At 37.7% G+C, this 19742-nt stretch overlaps 1 protein-coding gene across 1 annotated transcript in view; it reads right to left on the bottom strand.

The window, feature by feature from the left end:
- The window catches only part of LRP6 (LDL receptor related protein 6), a 155766-nt gene that overhangs the window by 83449 nt on the left and 52575 nt on the right, over positions 1-19742 (bottom strand). Inside the window, exon 3 of the mRNA XM_029953317.1 lies at positions 7345-7542. Coding sequence (XP_029809177.1) covers positions 7345-7542 — 198 coding nt within the window. The remainder of the gene's footprint in view (positions 1-7344; positions 7543-19742) is intronic.

Genomic DNA, 19742 nt, shown 5'->3' with positions numbered 1-19742 from the left:
TTTGATACGAATTGTACTGACTCTGTAGGTGGCTTTGGGTGCTATGGATATTTTAACAAATGAGTTCTTCAAACCCATGAGTAGGGATTATCTTTCCATTTGCGTTTTTCTCAATTCTTTCATCACTGTCTTACAGTATTCAAGATACAGATCTTTCACTTCCTTGTTTGAATTACTGTGTGTAATATACATATATTTTTCATGCTGTAAGTACAATTGTTTTCTCAGTTACTCTTTCTGATAGTTACTAGCATATAGAAATGCAACTGATTTTTGTATATTGATTTTATCTACTTCACCTTTACCAAATTTATTGTCTAATAGTTTTTTGGTGGTTTTTAGAATTATCAATATATAACATCAAGTCATCTGCATATATAGAGTTTTATTTATTCCTTTCTTTTATGGATGTTCTTTTTCTTGCTAACTGCACTGGCTAGGACCACCAGTACTAGGTTGAATAACACCAAAAGTGAGCACTCCTTATCTTGTTTTGATCGTAGAAAAAAGAGTTTTCAGCTCTTCACTTATTAGTATTAGCTATGGGTTAGTCACATACAGCTTTTACTATGTTAAGGTATGTTCCATCTATATTCATTTTGTTGAGATGGAATCATGAATACTGAATTTTGCCACTTATCTTTTTAATATACTGTTGAATTTGGTTTGCTAGTATTCTGCTAAGTATTTATGCATTTTTAAAAAAGGATTTATGCATCTATATTGACTAGGAATACTGACCTGTAATTTTTCTTTCTTGTAGGTTCTGATTTTAATATCAAGGTAATATAATAGCCATAAAATGGGAAACTATTCCTCCCTCTTCTATTCTGTGGAAGATTTTAAGAAGGATTGGTATTAATTGTTCTTCAAGGGTGTGGTAGAGTTTACCAGTGAAGCGGTCTGGTCCTAGACTTTTGTTTGTTGAGAGGTTTTTGATTGCTAATTCAATGTCCTTATAAGTAACTGGTCCATTCAGATTTTCTATTACTTAATGATTCAGCTGTTGGTTTTTTAATGTTTATTTTTATTCTTTTTTAACATTTATTTATTTTTGAGAGACATCATAAGCAGAGGAGGGGCAGAGAGAGAGGGACACACAGAAATCAGAAACAAGTTCCAGGCTCTGAGCTGTAAGCACAGAGCCCGACGCAGGGTTTGAATTCATGAACTGTGAGATCATGACCTGAGCTGAAGCTGGACGCTCAACCAACTGAGCCATCCAGGCAGCTCTATTTACTTGATAGAGAGAGAGAGAGAGCGGGGGGCGGGGGGGAGAGGGAGAGAGTGAGTGAGTGAGAGAGAGAGAATGAGAATGAATCCAAAGCAGGCTTCAGGCTCTGAGCTGGGCCATGAGCTGGCTGTGGGGCTTGAACTCACAAACCGTGAGATCATCACCTAAGCCGAAGTCGGACACGTACTGACTGGGCCACCCAGGTGCCCTTCTTCATGACTCAGTCTTGATAGACTGTATGTTTCTAGGAATTTATCCATTTCTTCTAGGTCATTCAATTTGTTTGGCATACACCTGTTCATAGTAGTCTCCTCTGATCCTTTGTGTTTGTGTGGTATCAGCTGTAATGTCTACTCTTTCACTTCTGATTTTATTTCAGTCTTCTTTTTTCTTGTTAGGTCTAGCTAAAAGTTTGTCTATTTTGTTCCTCTCTTCAAAAAGAGTTCAATTTAGATTGAGATCTTTCGGTTCTTGTTACAGACATTTATCCCTGTGAACTTCCCTCTTAGAACTGCTTTTGTTGTATCTCTTAAGTTTTGGGATGCTGCATTTGCATTTTCACTGGTCTCAGACATTTTTGATTTCCCTTTTGATTTCTTCTTTGACCCAGAGATAATTCAGGGGCATTTTGTTTAACCACCACATATCTGTAAATTTTCCAATTTTCTTTTTTTTTTTAATTGAGGAATAATTGACATACATTATATTAGTTTCAGGTATGATATAAGCATTCAATATTTGTACATATTTTGAAATGATCACCACAGTAAGTCTAGTTAATATCCATCACCATACGTATTTACAAAACATTCTTCTTGTAATAAGAACATTTAAGATTTACTCTTGGGCAACTGGGTGACTCGGTTAAGCATCCAATTCTTGATTTCAGCTCAGGTCATGATCTGACTTATGGTTTGTGAGATCGAGCCCCATGTTGGAGCAGAGCCCACTTGAGATTCTCTCTCCCTTCCCTCTGCCCTTCCCCTGTACACTCTCTCTCAAAATACATAAACATTAAAAAAATATTTACTCTTAATAACTGTAAAGTATGCAATACACTATTATTAATTATAGTCACCATGCTGTAAATTACATCCCAGACTTACTTATTTTATAATTAAAGTTTGTACCTTTTTCTTTTGACTCCCTTCATCCATTTTGCCCATGCCCAACCCCCTGCCTCTGGTAACCACCAATGTGCTCTCCGTATCTATGAGCTTGGTTTTGTTTTTCAGATTCTACACATAAGTGAGTTCATATGGTATTTGTCTTTCTCTAACTTCTTAGCATAATGTCCTTAAGGCCCAACCATGTTTACTCTAATGGTAAGATTTTATTCTTTTGAAAACTGAGTAATATTCGTTTTTGGAATTCACCTCATTTTTTTGTCTTCATCCATCCATCCATCAAAAGGCACTTAGGTTATTTTTCTATCTTGGCTATTATAAATAATGCTATAAGTGAACATGGGGGTGCATATATATTTTTAAACTAGTGCTTCTATTTTATTCAAATACACAGAAGCAGAGTTGCTGGATCACATGGTAGTTCTACTTTTAATTTTTTGAGGAACTTTCATACTGTTTTCCACAGTGGCTGTCTCGCTTTACATTCCCACCAACTGTGCACAAGAGTTCCCTTCTCTCCACATCCTCGCCAACACTTGTAATTTCTTGTCTTTTTCATAACAGCTATTCTAACAGGTATGAGGTAATAATTCTCCACTTTTCTTTTTGTAACTAATTTCTACTATCATACCACTATAGTCAGAAAAATGCCTGATATGATTTTAATCTTCTTAAATGTATTAACACTTATCTGTGGACTAACGTAAGACCTATTTTGGAAAATGTTCCATATGTACATGAGAAAAATATGTGTTGTGATGCTACTGGATGGAATGTTTCTAAATGTCTCTTAATTCCACCTGGTCTAACAAGTAATTTAAGTCCTACTGATTTTCTGCCTCAATGACCTTTAAAGCTAAAGTGAGTCTTTTGTAGGCAGAATTTAATGAGTCTTGTGTTTTTATCCACTCAGCCACTCTACCAGTTGTCATTAAAGAATTTCTATATAAAATAAAAATTGATAGGTATAGACTTAATATTGCCATTTAGCTCATTGTTTTCTGGCTGTTTTGTATTTCATTTGTTCTTCTCCTGCTCTCTTTGTGATTTGATCTATAGTGGTATGCTTAGATTCCTATGAATCTTTTCTGTATATACAATAGATTTTTGCTATCAGTTACCAGGAAGCTTATGTAGGACATCTATCCCAGCAGGGCACAGCACAGACGAAATAGTCAGAATCATCTATGTCCCATCTTTCCCTGTAGGAAGTCTATTTCCCTGAAAGAAACCTGAAGTAAGGCTTCTAATTTAGCAGCTATCCAGAGGCTGACAACAATCACCCCAGGAGACCAGGGAGATCTGTACACATCATCTCCACCTTTTCTAGCCCAATCTAAATCTCCAGTATCTCCACACAATCAGCTTACACTCACATCTGAAGCCCCAGCTTTTACAGATGCCACCCCAGGGATGGGACTCTGGATCACCTGTCTCTGAAAGCTAATAGGGTTTACATTTATAAGTTGCACAGGGCTGTAGCAATGAAGCAGTCCTTGATGGGTATATTTACCTGTATACCCAGGCTGTATACCTGAGTCCAATGCAAAGGGAGCAGGCAAAAATGTGTATCGCCAAGTCTCTCCCTGTAAGGCCCCCAGCTATATACTTTCCCAGTTATTTCCTGGATGATCAGCTTCCAATCAGCTGGCATGTGCTGATTATGATCCTTCCCTCTGGAACACTTGATAAATCTGGGTACTCTCAACTACTGGGAGCCACTAAGAATAAAGAAGGCAGTTTGGGTGTGCCTGGGTGGTTCAGTTGGTTAAATGTCCAACTCTTATTAATCTTGGCTTAGGTCATGATCTCACAGTTTGTGAACTTGAGCCCCGCCGTCAGGCTCTGTGCTGATGCTGCAGAGCCTGTTTCAGACCCTGTCTCTCCTTCTCTCTGCCTCTCCAACCATCGCTTGTGTTCTCGCTCTCTCTCAAAACAAACAAACAAACAAACAAACAAACAAAATAGAAGGCAGTTTGGAGAATCACACAAGTTTGAGAGAAAGCCAAGAACTCACAGGCTGGTTGGTAAGACTCATGTCCTACAGAATACCATTCCATCAAAACTAGGAGGTTTGTTGTTTTTGTTTTCTTTGTTAATCTAATGTGTAGAAACTAACACAGAGTCAAGAAAAATGGAAGAAAAAAAAAAAAAAACAGAAGAATATGCTCCAAACAAAAGATCAAGACAAAACTCCAGAAACAGAGCTTAATGAAACAAAGACATGATTTACTTGGTAAAGAGTTCAAAGTAACATTCTTAAAGATGTTCACCAAGGTGAGCAAAAACTTTGGAAGCCAGGAGAGGATGGCAAAATATATTTAAAGTGCTGGGAAAAGGGGGAACTGTCAACCAAGAATACTCTATCTGGCAAAGCTGTCTGAATGGAAGGAGAAATAAGAATTTTCTAGAAAAGGAAAAGCAGACAAAGTTTATCATCACTAGATCAGCCTTATAAGAAATGTTAAGGGGACTTCTCCAAGCTGAAACAGAAGAGCGCTAATTATTAACAAGAAAACATGGAAGTATAAACCTCACTGGTAAAAAGATAAGTATATGGTTAAATTCAGAATACTCTAATTTTGTAATACTAGAGGATAAATCACTTATAAATCTAGTATGAAGGTTAAAAAATACAAGTAGTAAAAGTAACTATAGTGTTAATGGATAAACAAGGTAACAATATGCAAACTGACAGAAACATTAAATGTGGGAGAGAGTAAAACTATAAAGCTAAGATGTATTCAAAGCTATTATTACCTTAAAATAGTTATGTCAGATATTCTTTATAATAATTTTAAATGAGATTTTACATTGATACTGCTGTGTCTCTCATGTTTACGGAAAATTAGTTTTACTGAATTTTTTAGAAGAAGATGGTGTTCAAGGTAGTTTTTCTAGCTTTACAGAACTCACTCTTTTGTTGTTTTCCTGTCATGTTAAACAATATGGCAGCTTCTTTTCTGAGACCTCCCAGCAGTTCCTCTGCCAATTCTTATCTGAACCTTCCCTTTTCTTCCTCTTCTGATCCTCTAAGTTTCCCCAATCTGCTCCATTTGATGCTAATATTGTATTCAATTTTGTTTCCACTCAGGGCAGTACTCCGTACTGGTAGAGAACTCTAGCAGGTCTGTTTGGAGACTTCTCTGAAGCCAGACTGCTCTGTCCGCTTCTGTCTTTACCACAAACACACTGTACCTGTCCGATACTGCAGTATCAGCCATCATCTCATCAGCTGCTGCTTTTAATATAGTTCATTAGTCCACCAAACTGTCTACTAAAGGGTTGAAGCTATTTTGGAGGTCTCCTGTTTTTAAGTTTTATGAAATACCCCATTCAACTCTCTCTGCTTACTCCTGCACAACTAATACTATGGAGGTCTTGGGACTGTTAGTGGTCTGCTCTTAGCTGCTTTTATTTCTGGATGCCTGACATTAGTTTTATACTACGCTTCTGGATTTCCTGTCTAACTTAATTAGTTTTTGTTTAAGTATTCTGAGAAAGTAAAAAAAACCTAAGATATGACCAGATTTACCTCCCAGCCTCTCTCCGAAAGCCAAATGTGAAGTTCACATAAAGCAACTATGGCTTTACATTCATCATATACTTCTCACTTTCCTTGATTTATTTCCAATTGTTTTTAAACCATCTTCTTATAAGGCATTTCATTTTTTAAAACAAGGCAAAAAAAATACTCCAACTCCATAGTTACAAAAACTTTAATAAATTCTTTAAATCTTCCATGATTTTCAATACTTCTTAGGGCTTTGTGATTCATGGTTCAGATAACTTACAAATGTTTACGTTTGGAAAATTCCTTAAACTATCTAAGGTTCTCTGTTTCTCTTGAGGTCTTAAGAATGAGACCACTAGAAAACAAAATAATCATTCAAACGTAAGAGCATAAATAGAAGGTGTCCTTAAAATTCTGGACATGATCTGACAAGAAATTCCATGTTTGTGTATTATAACTTTGTCTTCTTTGAATATTGGTGTGCCGTATGCATTCAGATTTTTTCCTAGTCTAGGGGTCAGCAAACTATAAGCCCACTAACTTATCAAATGTTTTGTAAATAAAGTTTTACTGAAACAAAGCCAAGCCCATTCCCTTATGAGTTTTTTTTTTTGTTTTTTTGTTTTTTTTTTTTAAAGAAGAGAGAGAGTGTGAGCAGGGGAAGGGGCAGTAGGAGAGAAAGAGAGAAAAAAAGAATCTCAAGCAGGCTCACACTCAACAGGGAACCCAATGCAGGGCTTGATCCCACAACCCTCGGATTATAACCTGAGCCAAAATCAAGAGCTGAATGCTCAATCAACTGAGCCAACCAGATGCCCCTTTATAAAATTCTTTTTTACCTTATATATTATCTGCAGCTGCTTTCGCACCACAACAACATACGTAGGTAGTTGCAACAGAGATCATATGACCCACAAAGCCTAAAATATTTGCTGTCTGCCCTCTGCCCTTCTGCTGGTCTCGAGATGTATCAAGTGAACTTTCACGGGCAGCGCCTGGGGGCTCTGTGGGTAATTCTTAGTAAGATGCATGCTGCACTGGGTGTCCAGGACACTACAGGATGTTTATCATCTCTGTCCACCCCACCCCGCCCCCATAAACTAAATGCTAGCAGCACTTCCAGTCCTTGTTAACTCAAATTCCCCATACTCTGGGAGAAAGCCAAAGTAATATCCTTGATTGAGAACCACTGAAGAACTAAATTAGCTCCGAGTTAGGGGGGAGGGAGGGGGAGGGAGAAAAAGAAAAGAGTAAAGACAGTCGATAAATTCAAAATCCTATCAAGATAGATGAAATGTAGTTACCTTTTTGTCAAGAGCAAACTAAAAGTCTACTCTTCTTCCTCTTTGATGCTTGGCCAAAAATACATAAATTTATTCATAATAAAATTAGGCTTTTTAATTTGATTATGATATCAAAACACCATATTTACTTAAAGTTTAAAAATAAACTTAATGAAGTAATCTTACCGATTTGTTCCATCCAGATTTGATTTGTGGATGAAATTGAGTTTTGCATCTGCCCAATAAAGTTTCTGTTCTTCATAATCCAAAGTCAGTCCATTTGGCCAGTAAATTTCAGTGTTTATTATAATGAAGCGACTTGAACCATCCATTCCAGCACGTTCTATCTTTGGTACTTCTCCCCAGTCTGTCCAGTACATGAACCTAAAAACCGTATAAACAAATCCATGACATAAGCAGGGTAACACCCAAGTGTTTTATAATTGTCACTATTAGATAAAGAAAGCTCCCTCAGGAACACTAAAGTTAAAACCCCTGGGTATTATCAAACTTTTAATAATTTAACTTTTTGTCACCACCATGGTAATAACTGAATTAGATAAGCATCATCAAGCATGCAAAAACCATGTGATCAAAGTACTAAGAAAAAGAATATTAACACTCTCAATGTATCTCCCCACAGGTTACTTATTAATGACAAAGGGGAAAATAGTAACTTTAGAGAAGATAAACCTGATGGATACTACCTTAACCACATCACCTAAGTTAACATCATCAACAAGAGGGAACAAACTGGTGTCACATACATGATGCACTGGAAAGGATATGCCATCTTTCATGCAGATTCTCTTACATAGTATCTGCCAAAAAATGCATAACCTGAACAAAATTGAGAAGCATTCTAGAAAACAAATGGCCTTTTAAAATATCAATGTCGGGGTGCCTGGGTGGCTCAGTCGGTTAAGCCTCCGACTTTGGCTCAGGTCAGATCTCACGTTCGTGGGTTCCAGCCCCGCGTCAGGCTCTGTGCAGACAGCTAGCTCAGAGCCTGGAGCCTGCTTTCGGTTCTGTGTCTCCTTCTCTCTCTGCCCTTCCCCCTCTCATTCTCTGTCTCTCTCGGTATCAAAAATAAATTAAAAAAAATTTTTTTTAAATAATAAAATATCATTGTCATAAAAGTCAAAGAAAGGCTAAGAAACTAATCTATATTAGAGGAGAATAATGAGACATAGTAACTATGTAAAGAGCATGCTTTTAGACTGATCAGTTGGGGAAAATGTTATGAAAACATTACTGGGAAACCTGGGAAAATCTAAAGGACTATCGAATTATATAATAGAAATGTACTGATGTTAATTTCCTAAATATGATCCTTGTACCGTGTGGTCAGAATATACAGGAGTTCATTGTACCATTTTTGCTTCTATTCTACAAGTTTGAAATTTTTTTCAAAATGAAAAAATGGAAGTCTATGAATAATGGTCTCATTCCAGCGGAGAGAATTTTCCTTCTTAAAAGCAAAATTCTTAATGTATTATATTTCAACTAAAGGCATATTTTTAAAAAGTTAATGAATGTACTCTGAATTAGATCTAAAGTATTCAAATAAACATATTCAAACACAATTGAAATTCAGGTATAAATTTTACTCAAAAAGTTGTTGGAATGGTAATACTAAAATGATTCCACTTGTACAAATAGATATTTCATATAATCTACTTATTCAGGGGAATTATGGGAAGAGAGTATCAGGTAAGGAATAGAATACTTCCTAGATACAAGGCATTGTGATAATGGTTTTACATACATTATCTCATTATACTTTATAGCAGTGTTATGAAATATTATTTGTCCATCACTGTATTTCAGATGAAACAACTCAGAAAAGATAGCATATTGCTTAAAGTCACACAGCCAATAATGCAGAATAGAAATTCAAACATACATCCCCCAGATTCCAAAATCAATGCTTATGACATAGTTCAGCCTTGATTTGTAAGGAATAGAGAAGGCAGTTTCCCCTAAAATGAGATTAATGATTGGACATCGTCCAGAATGAGGAGGAGAATGATCAGATTTGTGCAAGAAAAAACTATATAAAAAAGCAAGCCAAACAATTTTAGATCATCTTAAAAATTTCCTGGTTTTGTTCTAAGAGCAACATAAAAACACTTGAAGACTTTTTAAGACTGGCTGTGAAATGACTGGCTTTGTGAGGTTTGGAGGAGTGGAGCAGCCAATGGGGAGGAGAGTGGCTGCAGTATTAAAAAAGACTGGAGAAAAACAAGAAAAAAAAAAAAAAAGAATACAGAGAGCCCAGAACTCCCAACATGACTCTGAAGAACTCAGCAAATCCTCTCCTCTAAAAATCAGAAAGGGAAAGGGGGGAGGGGGGGGGAAAGACAGTCAAAAGTAATTAGAGTCTCTGAAAATTGGTCAAAGGATAAATGAGAAGCATTTATTCAGGAAAATCTACTAAATCTCAGAAGGAAATGTGACATTTCAGCCAGAAGTTATGAACACCCTATCCACCCTATGGCACACCTTAGCAGACATGACAGACCCTAAAACTTGGCAGCTACCTGGCCCTGCAAGAGCATGCTGACTTTACTTGAAGCAAGTAATGGAAAAACCTATGCCCAGGAATGTTGTCAAAAACAGGAGTACTCTCCACAGCAAACAACCAGAGAGACTATATACCAAGCAATACTTGTCCACAAATAAAATGTAATGTAGGTAAATTTTACTTTAATTTTTTTAACAGATGCAAGACTTTACTAGATACACAAATGCTCAATTTCATCAGTCATCAGGGAAATGCAAATTAAAACCACAGTAAGATACTACCCCACACCCACCGGAATGGCTAACATTTAAAAGACTAACAATACTAGGATGCCATTGGTTGAGTGTCCAACTCTTGATTTTGGCTCAGGTCATGATCCCACAGTCGTGGGATCAGGCTACGAGCGGAGTGTGGAGCCTCCTTGAGATTCATTCTCTCTCTCTCTCTCTCTCTCTCTCTCTCTCTCTCTCTCTCTCTCTCTCTCCCTCCCTCCCTCCCTCCCTCCTTGAGATTCATCCCTCCCCTCTCTCTCTCTATCTTGCCCTCTCCACCATTTGCACTCTCTGTCTCTAAAATAAAAAATAATCTTTTAAAAAGTAAAGGACTAACAATACTAAGTGTTGGTGACAATGGAGCAAATGCAACGCTCATATACCACTAGTATAATCACTTTGGAAAACAGTCTGGAAGTTTCTTATAAAGGTATTTACATCTAACTCTATGAACCAGCAATTCTATCTTTACTTATTTATCCAAGGGAAGTAAAAACATATCTACAAATAATCCAGTTAAGAAATGAGCAGATAACATGAATAGAGACATTCCTCCAAAGAAGACACCCAAATAGCTAACAGACACATGAAAAAATGCTCAACATCACTCAGGGAAATACAAATTAAAACCTCAACCTCATACCTGTCAGAATGGCTAAAATTAACAACACAAGAAACAAGAAAGGTGTTGGTGAGAAGGCAGAGAAAGGGGAACCCTCTGGCACTGTTGATGGGAATGCAAACTGATGGAGCTACTCTGAAGAATAGTATGGAGGTTTCTTAAGAAATTAAAAATATAGCTACCTAACGACCCAATAATTGCACTACTAGGTATTCACCCAATGGATACAAAAATACTGATTTAAAGGGGTACATGTACCCCAATGTTTACAGCAGCATTATCAACAATAGCCAAACTATACAGAGTGCCCAATGTCCATCAACTGATGAATGATAAAGATGTGGTACGCGTGCACACACACACGCACAAACACACACGCACATGCACTGGAATATTACTCAGCCATCAAGAATGAAACCTTGCCATCTGCAGTGATGTGAATGGAGCTAGAAAATATGCTAAGTGAAATAAGTCAATCAGAGAAAAACAAATACCATATTATTTCACTCATGTGGAATTTAAGAAATAAAACAGATGAACATATGGGAAGGCAGGGGAGGTGGGCAGAGAAGAGATGGAAATAAACTACAAGAGATTCTTAACAACAAAGGACAAACTGAGGGTTACTGGAGGGGAGGTAGATGGGGAAAGGGTTAAATGGGTGATGAACATTAAGAAGGGCACTTGTTAGGATGAGCACTGGGTGTTGTATTTAAGTGATGAATCACCAAATTCTACTCCTGAAACCAATCTGCACCTTATATTAACCAACTGACATGTATACTTAAAAAAAAAAAGGGAAAAAAGACATATCTACACAACAATTGTACATGCTAGTTCACAGAAACTTTACTCATAATAGCTAAAATATAGAAACACCACAAATATCCATTAATACGATAATTACAAATTCTGATATATCAATGCAAGGGAATACTACTTAGCAATACAAAAAAAAAAACCAACATTACACTCAACAAAATAATGAATTTTAAAATTAGGATGAACAAAAGAAGCCAGACTCAAAAGAGTACCTACTTCATGACTTTTCTAAAAAGTTCCAGGTTCGCAAAACTAATCTATAGTGACAGAAATCAGCAGTTATTAGGTAGAAGCAGAGGTGGACGTGAAGCTCAGGCAGCTTTCTGGAGTGACGTGATAAAAAATTTAGTGGGAGTATGGTAGGCATCTACATTTACCACAACATCAAACTACAAATATAAAAATATGCATATTCCTACATATAAACTGTATCTCAAAAAAGCTCCTTAAAGCACAAGATGCATCCCCCCGGGTGGCTCAGTCAGTTGAGTCCCACAATGGGCTCTATGCTGACAGCTCAGAGCCTGGAGCCTGTCTTAGGATTCTGTGTCTCCCTCTCCTTCTGCTCCTCCCCTATTCATGCTCTATCTCTCTCTGTCTCTCAAAAATAAATAAATGTTAAAAAAAAATGCTAAAGCTAATTGAAAGGTACTTTCCTTTCTACAAAAGTCTTTCCTGGCTTGCACCGAGTTACTCCCTCCTAGGTGCATGTTTCACTGTGCTATATAGTACTTATCCCAGTTTGTATGTAAACTATGAAGAATTCATATGGACTGATCATAAGTGATTTTACACACTATCAAGATGTATATAGCAGTAGGTAGACTATTTTGTACAATAAAATTTAGGTAGCTCTACAAATTGTCACTTACCTAAATAAGCATTAAGCTTACTGTAAGAATTCAGTGTCTAGTTTTTGGTGAATAAAAAGTTGTTAATATGAGGGGAATTCAACATGGCGGAGAAGTAGGGGGAATCAAAGTTCCCTTCTCCCTCAAACACAGCAGTGTTGAGGCCAAAGGACTCTTGAATTCCAAAAGTCCCAGCTGCAGAGCGACAGAGACATCTCCAGGGGCCCATGGGGACAACCTGGTGGGCTACAGGTGCATAATTGCTAAATGAGGAGATAAAGCAGACAGTGTAGGCACAGAGGGGAGGGATCCCCTTCTACAGAAAGACAAAGGGAAGAGAAAGAGAGGCCCTGAAAGTGTAGGGCTGTATTTGGACAAGAGAAAAACCATGGACCTAGATCAGGAAAAAAAGGAGAAAGATTCTAACTGCAGGGCTTTCTCCAGACTGGAGCTGGCTGCCCTGTTAGCGCACATGGGGAGGACGGAAGCCAACATCTGGCTAAGTAACTAGTTCAGAGGCACAGTCTACAGTGGGAGAAAGCAATCTCCTCCCTCCAGTGCTGTGGGAAGAAGGTATATAACTGTTCAAAGGACAAAGGACCCTGCGCCCACCAGCCAGAGGCCATTTATGGCAGGGTGGAAGGCACTTCCCGGAATTGAGGGCATGGAGCAGGACCCTTTGAGACATGGAGGTTTGAATCCCAGCCTGGTGCCAGGGAGGTGCGGCGAGTCCGGGGAGCAGGACAAATCGCCTCATCCGCACCCTCACAGCACTGTCAAGAGGACATTCATTGGTGGGGCAAAGTGGTACTTCCCTGGAACTGGGGCCCACATAGCCGGACCCCTTAAAACATCTGGGTTTGAATCCCAGACAAGCCCCAGGGAGAGGCACAGAAGACTGCAGCGAAGAGGGGAAAAAAAGGGAGTGGGGGAGGTGGGGGACTCAGCCTGCTTGCACCTGCTCAGCACTGTGAAGATGGCCTGAATAGAGTGGTCTGGGATACCTGGTCTGGGAAGGAGAGACTGGGGTGTCGCCATTTTTCTCCCCATCACCAACAAGGTGAGGCTTCAGATATCAGACTGCAGGCCCACAGTGGAGGTGGAACCCGCCTACTCGAAACCACTCCCCTCCGTGCCTGGTAAGTGTCTATCTACCAGAGCAAGATTGACGCTGATGAACCAGACCAGCGCTGCTACTACCAGGTCCAGGGCACCCAAAGGTTTTGCATTTCTGATTCAATTCTTAGGAAATCCTTATTATGTACTTTTTTATTTTTTCCTTCCCTTTCTCCTTATTTCTTCCCTCCTCTAGTCTGGTTATTCTGGAGGTTTGTTTAAGAAGACCTATTTATTCTCTTTACACATGTTCTGTATCTCCTTCTTTATTTCCCTCTCCCTCTCTCTGGATTAAGCCATATAGTTTCTCTGCCTGGTCAATTTTCTTCTCTTTTCTTTTTCCCCACCCTTGTCATTTCTCTCTTTGTATGAGTTAAGGCCTCTTCCACCACAACCAAACCTTTCTGTTTAAAAAAAAAAATTTTTCCCCAGAGTTACTTCAATGAGCAAATCAAAGCACACCTGGTTGAGGGTGCAAAACATCACTATTAGTAGGGAGATAAAGCAACCAGAGTCACAACAACATAGAGCACATAACACCCTCTAAAAAAAAAAAAACCTCCTCCAGGGCCAGGCCCTGGACGGTGTATGACCCCTCTTTAATATAGCAGTGATCACAGGTGCGGGACACATAACAAGCTTTTAAAACACAAAGGACAGCAAACTAGCCAAAATGACAAAACAGAACTCTCCTCAAAAGAAATTCCAGGGGGTGCCTGGGTAGCTCAGTCGGTCAAGCATCCGGTTTTGGCTCAGGTCATGATCTCACGGTTCATGGGTTCGAGCCCTGTGTCAGGCTCTGTGCTGACAGCTAACTCAGAGCCTGGAGGCTGCTTTGGATTCTATGTCTCCCTCTCTCTCTGACCCTCCCCGTCTTGCGCTGTCTCTCAAAAATAAATAAAACACATTAAAAAAAAAAGAAATGACAGCTAAAGAATTGATCAAAACAGATACAAACAGCATAACTGAACAAGAATTTAGAATAATAGTCATAAGATTAATTGCTGGACTTGGAAAAAAGCATAGAAGACAGCAGAGAATCCGTTGCTGCAGAGATCAAGGAACTAAAAAATTGTCGTGACGCATTAAAAAACGCTGTAAATGAGGTAAATAAACTGGAGGCAGTGACAGCACGGACTGAAGAGGCAGAGAAAGGAGTAAGTGAAATAGAAAATAATATTATGGAAAAAGATGAAGCTGAGAAAAAAAAAAATCTAGACCATGAGGGGAGAATTAGAGAAATAAGTGATTCAATGAACTGTAGTAATATCCATTATCATAGGAGTTTTAGAAGAAGAAGAAGAAGAAGAAGAAGAAGAAGAAGAAGAAGAAGAAGAAGAAAGAGAGAGAGAGAGAGAGAGAGAGAGAGAGAGAGAGAGAGAGACAGACAGACAGACAGACACAGAAAGTGTACTTGAACAAATGATAGTTGAGAACTTCCCCAATCTGGGGAAGGAAACATACATTGAAATCCAGGAGGCACAGAGAATTTCCTTCAGACCTAACAGGAATCTATCTTCTGCAGGACATATAGTGAAACTGGCAAAATACAAAGATAAAGAGAGAATTCTGAAAGCAGTTAGGGACTTATGGGCCTTAACCTACAAGGGTAGACACATCAAGGGTAGACCTATCCACTAAAACTTGGCAGACCAGAAGGGAGTGGCAGCAAATATTCAATGTGCTGAACAGGAAAAATATGCAGCTAAGAATCCCTTATCCAGCAAAGCTGTCATTCAGAATAGGAGAGAGAAAGGTCTTCCCAGACAAACAAAACTGAAGGAATCCATCACCACTAAACCAGTCCTATAAGAGATCCTGGAGAGGGAGACTCTGTAAGTGGAATACTGCAAAGACTACAAAGGACAAGAGACATCAGCACAAGCATGAAACCTACAGATAACACAATGACACTAAATCTGTATCTTTCAACAATAACACTGAATGTAAATGGACTAAATTCTCCAATCAAAAGACACAGGGTATCAGAATGGATAAAAAAAACAAGACCTGTCTATTTACTGTCTATAAGAGACCCATTTTAGACCTGAGGACACCTTCAAACTTAAAGTGAGGGGATGGAGAACCATCTATCGTGCTACTCAAAGTCAAAAGAAAGCTGGAGTAGCCATACTTATATCAGACAAACTAGATTTTAAACTAAAGGCTGTAACAAGAGATGAAGAAGGGTACTGTATCATAATTACGGGGTCTATCCATCAAGAAGAGCTAACAACTATAACTGTCCACGCACCCAATTCAGGGGCACCCAAATACATAAAACAATCACAAATATAAGCAATCTTATTGGTAAGAATGTGGTAATAGCAGGGGACTTTAATACTTCATTTACAACAATGGATAGATCATCTGAATAGAAAATCAATAAACGGTGGCTCTGAATGATACACTAGACCAGATGGACTTGAGAGATATATTCAGAACTTTTCATCCAAAAGCAGAATACACATTCTTCTCTAGTGCACATGAAACATTCTCCAAGATAGATCACATACTGGATCACAAAACAGCCCTCAATAAATATAAAAGAATTGAGATCATACCATGCACATTTTCAGGTCACTATGCTATGAAACCTGAAATCAACCACAGGAAAAAGTCTGGATAACCTCCAAATGCATGGAAGTTAAAGAATATCCTACTAAAGAATGAATGGGTATACAAGACAATTAAAGAAGAAATTTAAAAATATAAGGAAACAAATGAAAATGAAAACACGGAAGTCCAAACTCTTTGGGATGCAGCAAAGGCAGTCCTAAGAGGAAAATACACTGCAATCCAGGCTTATCTCAAGAAACAAGAAAAATCCCAAATAAAAAATAAATCTAACAGTATACCTAAAGGAACAAGAAGCAGAACAGCAAAGAAACCCCAAACCCAGCAGAAGTAGAGAAATAATAAATTTCAGAGCAGAAATAAACAATATAGAACCCAAAAAAATAGTAGAACAGACCAATGGAACTAAGAGCTGGTTTTTTGAAAAAATAAACAAAACTGCTAAACCCCTAGGCAGACTTCTCAAAAAGAAAAGAGGACCCAAATAGATAAAATCATGAATGAAATTGGACCTATCAAAACCAACCCCTCAGAAATACAAACAATTATTATGAAAAATTATATGCCAACAAACTGGGCAACCTGGAAAAACTGGACAAATTCCTAGACACCCACACACTACCAAAACTCAAACAGGAAGAAATAGAAAATTTGAACAGACCCATAACTAGTGAAGAAATTGAATCAGTTATCAAAAATCTCCCAAAAAATAAGAGTCGTGGGCCAGATGGTTTCCCAGGGGGAATTCTACCAGACATTTAAAGCAGAGTTAATACCCATCCTTCTCAAGCTATTCCAAAAAATAGAAACGAAAGGAAAACTTCCGGACTCATTCTATGAAACCTTGATTCCCAAATCAGACAAAGACTTCACTAAAACAGGGAATTACAGGCCAGTATTCCCTGATGAACAAATTCTCAACAAGACAGTGGCAAATCAAATTCAATAGCATATAAAAAGAATTATCTACCATGATCAAGTTGTATTCATTCCTGGGCTGCAGGACTGGTTCAATATTCACAAATCAATTAGTGTGATACATCACATTAATAAAAGGGTAAGATACATATGATCCTGTCAATAGATGCAGAAAAAGCATTTGACAAAATACAGCATCTTTTCTTAATAAAAACCCTCAAGGAAGTCAGGATAGAAGGAACATACCTAAACATCATAAAAGCCATATATGAAAAGCCCATAGCTAATATCATCCTCAAAGGGGAAAAACTGAGAGCTTTCCCCCTTAGATCAGGAGCATGACAGGGATGTCCACTTTCACCAGTGTTGTTTAACATAGTGTTGGAAGTCCTAGTCTCAGCAATCAGATAACAAAATGAAATAAAAGGCATCAAAATTGGCAAAGAAGTCAAACTTTCACTTTTTGCAGATGACATGATACTTTACATGGAAAACCCCAAAGACCCCACTAAAAGCTGCTAGAACTGATACAAGAATTCAGCAAGGTCGCAGGATACAAAATCAATGTACAGAGATCGATTATATTTCTATACACCAAGAATGAAGCAACAGAAAGAGAAATCAAGCCATCGATCCCATTTACAACTGCACCAAGAACCATAAAATACCTAGAAATAAACATAACCAAGATATATGCTGAAAACTAGAAAACTTCTAAAGGGAATTGAAAAAGACACAAGGAAATGATACTTAAGCTAGTAAATGTTAACAGTTGTCAATAAAAGCTTACCAGAGGAACAATACTTTTATTTAGGTAGTTCCCAAAATAAGAAACAGCATTCCGGGAAGACACAGCATATGCAAAAGACATCAGAAGTCATGACAGATTCAAGAAAGAGCAAGATCAGTAAAGCTGCAGAATGTAGTATATTGTGGGGAACACCTGGCAACAAAAGAAATCCCACAGAAGGGACCTATTCTGTTGTGCAAAGAAACCTGAACTGCATAACCAATAGGTGATGCAAAGGTATTTAAGACTCTAAACAGAAAATTAAAGCAGTAAGATTATCCTTTCAATCACTCATGATAAGGCAAAGAAATTAAAGAAAGAACAGTAAAGCACAAAACTTCTGAAATATTCCAAGTTAGAACTGATGAAAACAAAAATGGAAAGATGGATCAACATGGGAGAAGAAAGATAAACAATAAAGCAGGATGAGTCTCAAGAGTTGGCAAATGTGAATGAATCCACATTGGGGTCATTCAACAAAATATGGAATAGAGATAGAGTTTAGGGGGCAACATAATGTCTTCAGAGAAGGATGAAATGGGCATCTTTACCTCATTGTTTTTCCTTCTACAACCAGGGAACAAGTCAGTAGAGTAAAAGAAAAATTAGTGTAAAAGTCAGGAGAGTTGGACAGAAAATGTAAATCAAATAAAAAGGACCTCATTAGTAGTAGTAGTAGAAAGAAAGAGAGAGAGAAAGAGAGAGAGAGAGAGAGAGAGAGAGAGAGAGAGAGAGAGAGGGAGAGAGGGAGAGAGGGAGAGAGGGAGGGAGGGAGGGAGGGAGGAAGGGAGGAAGGGAGGAAGGGAGGAAGGAAGGAAGGAAGGAAGGAAGGAAGGAAGGAAGGAAGGAAGGAAGGAAGGTAGGTTGGACTATAGGAACAGGGCAAAAGAAACTGCAATAAAAAGCTGCATATGAAACCAAACCAGCCCCAAACTGTTAAGAGTCATGCCACATTGTAAGAACATGACAGATTGTAAGACAGATATTGTAAGACAGATATAAGGTGAAATTTTACAATCAATGAAAAAAATTCTGACTACTCTAATGAAAGTAGGAAAAAAAGGTATAATGTGAAATTCATACACTCTTCCTCTTCCTGATCCCTGAACCAGTTTCCATCTTATTTTGGTTAGTAAATGAAGTGGAGGTTGGAGAATTTAAGGATATGTTTCCTGACAGAACTACAAAGAAAAAAAGAACTGTGAAGAAATCTGCTCTAATCCCATGCTTTCCCTCTATTAACTGTGTTCATATCATATTTGAATAAGTGGTGATTAATAAAAGACACTGAAAACATTCATTTTAGAGGACTTATTTTTAAAGAAAATGTACAGTAACCAGATGAAAAAGATTCTACTATTGAGGGACAAGAAAGAACATGAGAATGGCTCCCATCATAATGGAACTCTACATATATAAACCTGTTACCTGGTAAAAATTAGGTTGCAAAGAATGATCTTTAAACACCCAGTCTAGTTGAAGAATTTTTAAAAGTTGGACATAGTATAAAGAATACATTTAATTCGGAAATAATACTAATGTACCACTATTAGAAAGTTTATAAACCTGGAAATAAATAATATACTAAATCCATTTAATTCCCTACTAGTATCAAACAAAATGCTAACTATAGTACTTATTAAATTGCATTTCAGATACGATGTTTTTGCTGTTTTGTTTTTACAAAGTGAAGGTTTGTGACAACACTGTATCATGAAAGTCCATGAGACCCATTTTCCAACAGCACTTTCTCACCTCATGTCTGTGTCACACTTTAGTAATTCCACTAATATTTCAACTTTTCATCACTATTATGTTTGTTATGGCGATCTGTGATCATCACACACTTTGAAAGCTCAAAGGATGTAATAAGCATTTTTTAGCAATATTTTTAATTAAGATATATACATTGTTTGTTTAGACATAATGCTATTGCACACTTAATAGACTACAGTATAGTGTAACTATTTTATATGTACTGGCAAACCAAAAAGTTCACTTGATTCACTTCACTGTAATATTCATTTTATTGCTATAGTATGAAACCAGACACCCAATATCTCCAAGTTATGCATTTTCCCAAATTTCC

This window comes from Suricata suricatta, chromosome 10, assembly GCF_006229205.1.
Source record: "Suricata suricatta isolate VVHF042 chromosome 10, meerkat_22Aug2017_6uvM2_HiC, whole genome shotgun sequence".
Taxonomy (NCBI): domain Eukaryota; kingdom Metazoa; phylum Chordata; class Mammalia; order Carnivora; family Herpestidae; genus Suricata; species Suricata suricatta.
Note: the sequence above shows the minus strand (reverse complement) of the source record. Positions and strands in the feature narration are given on the sequence as shown.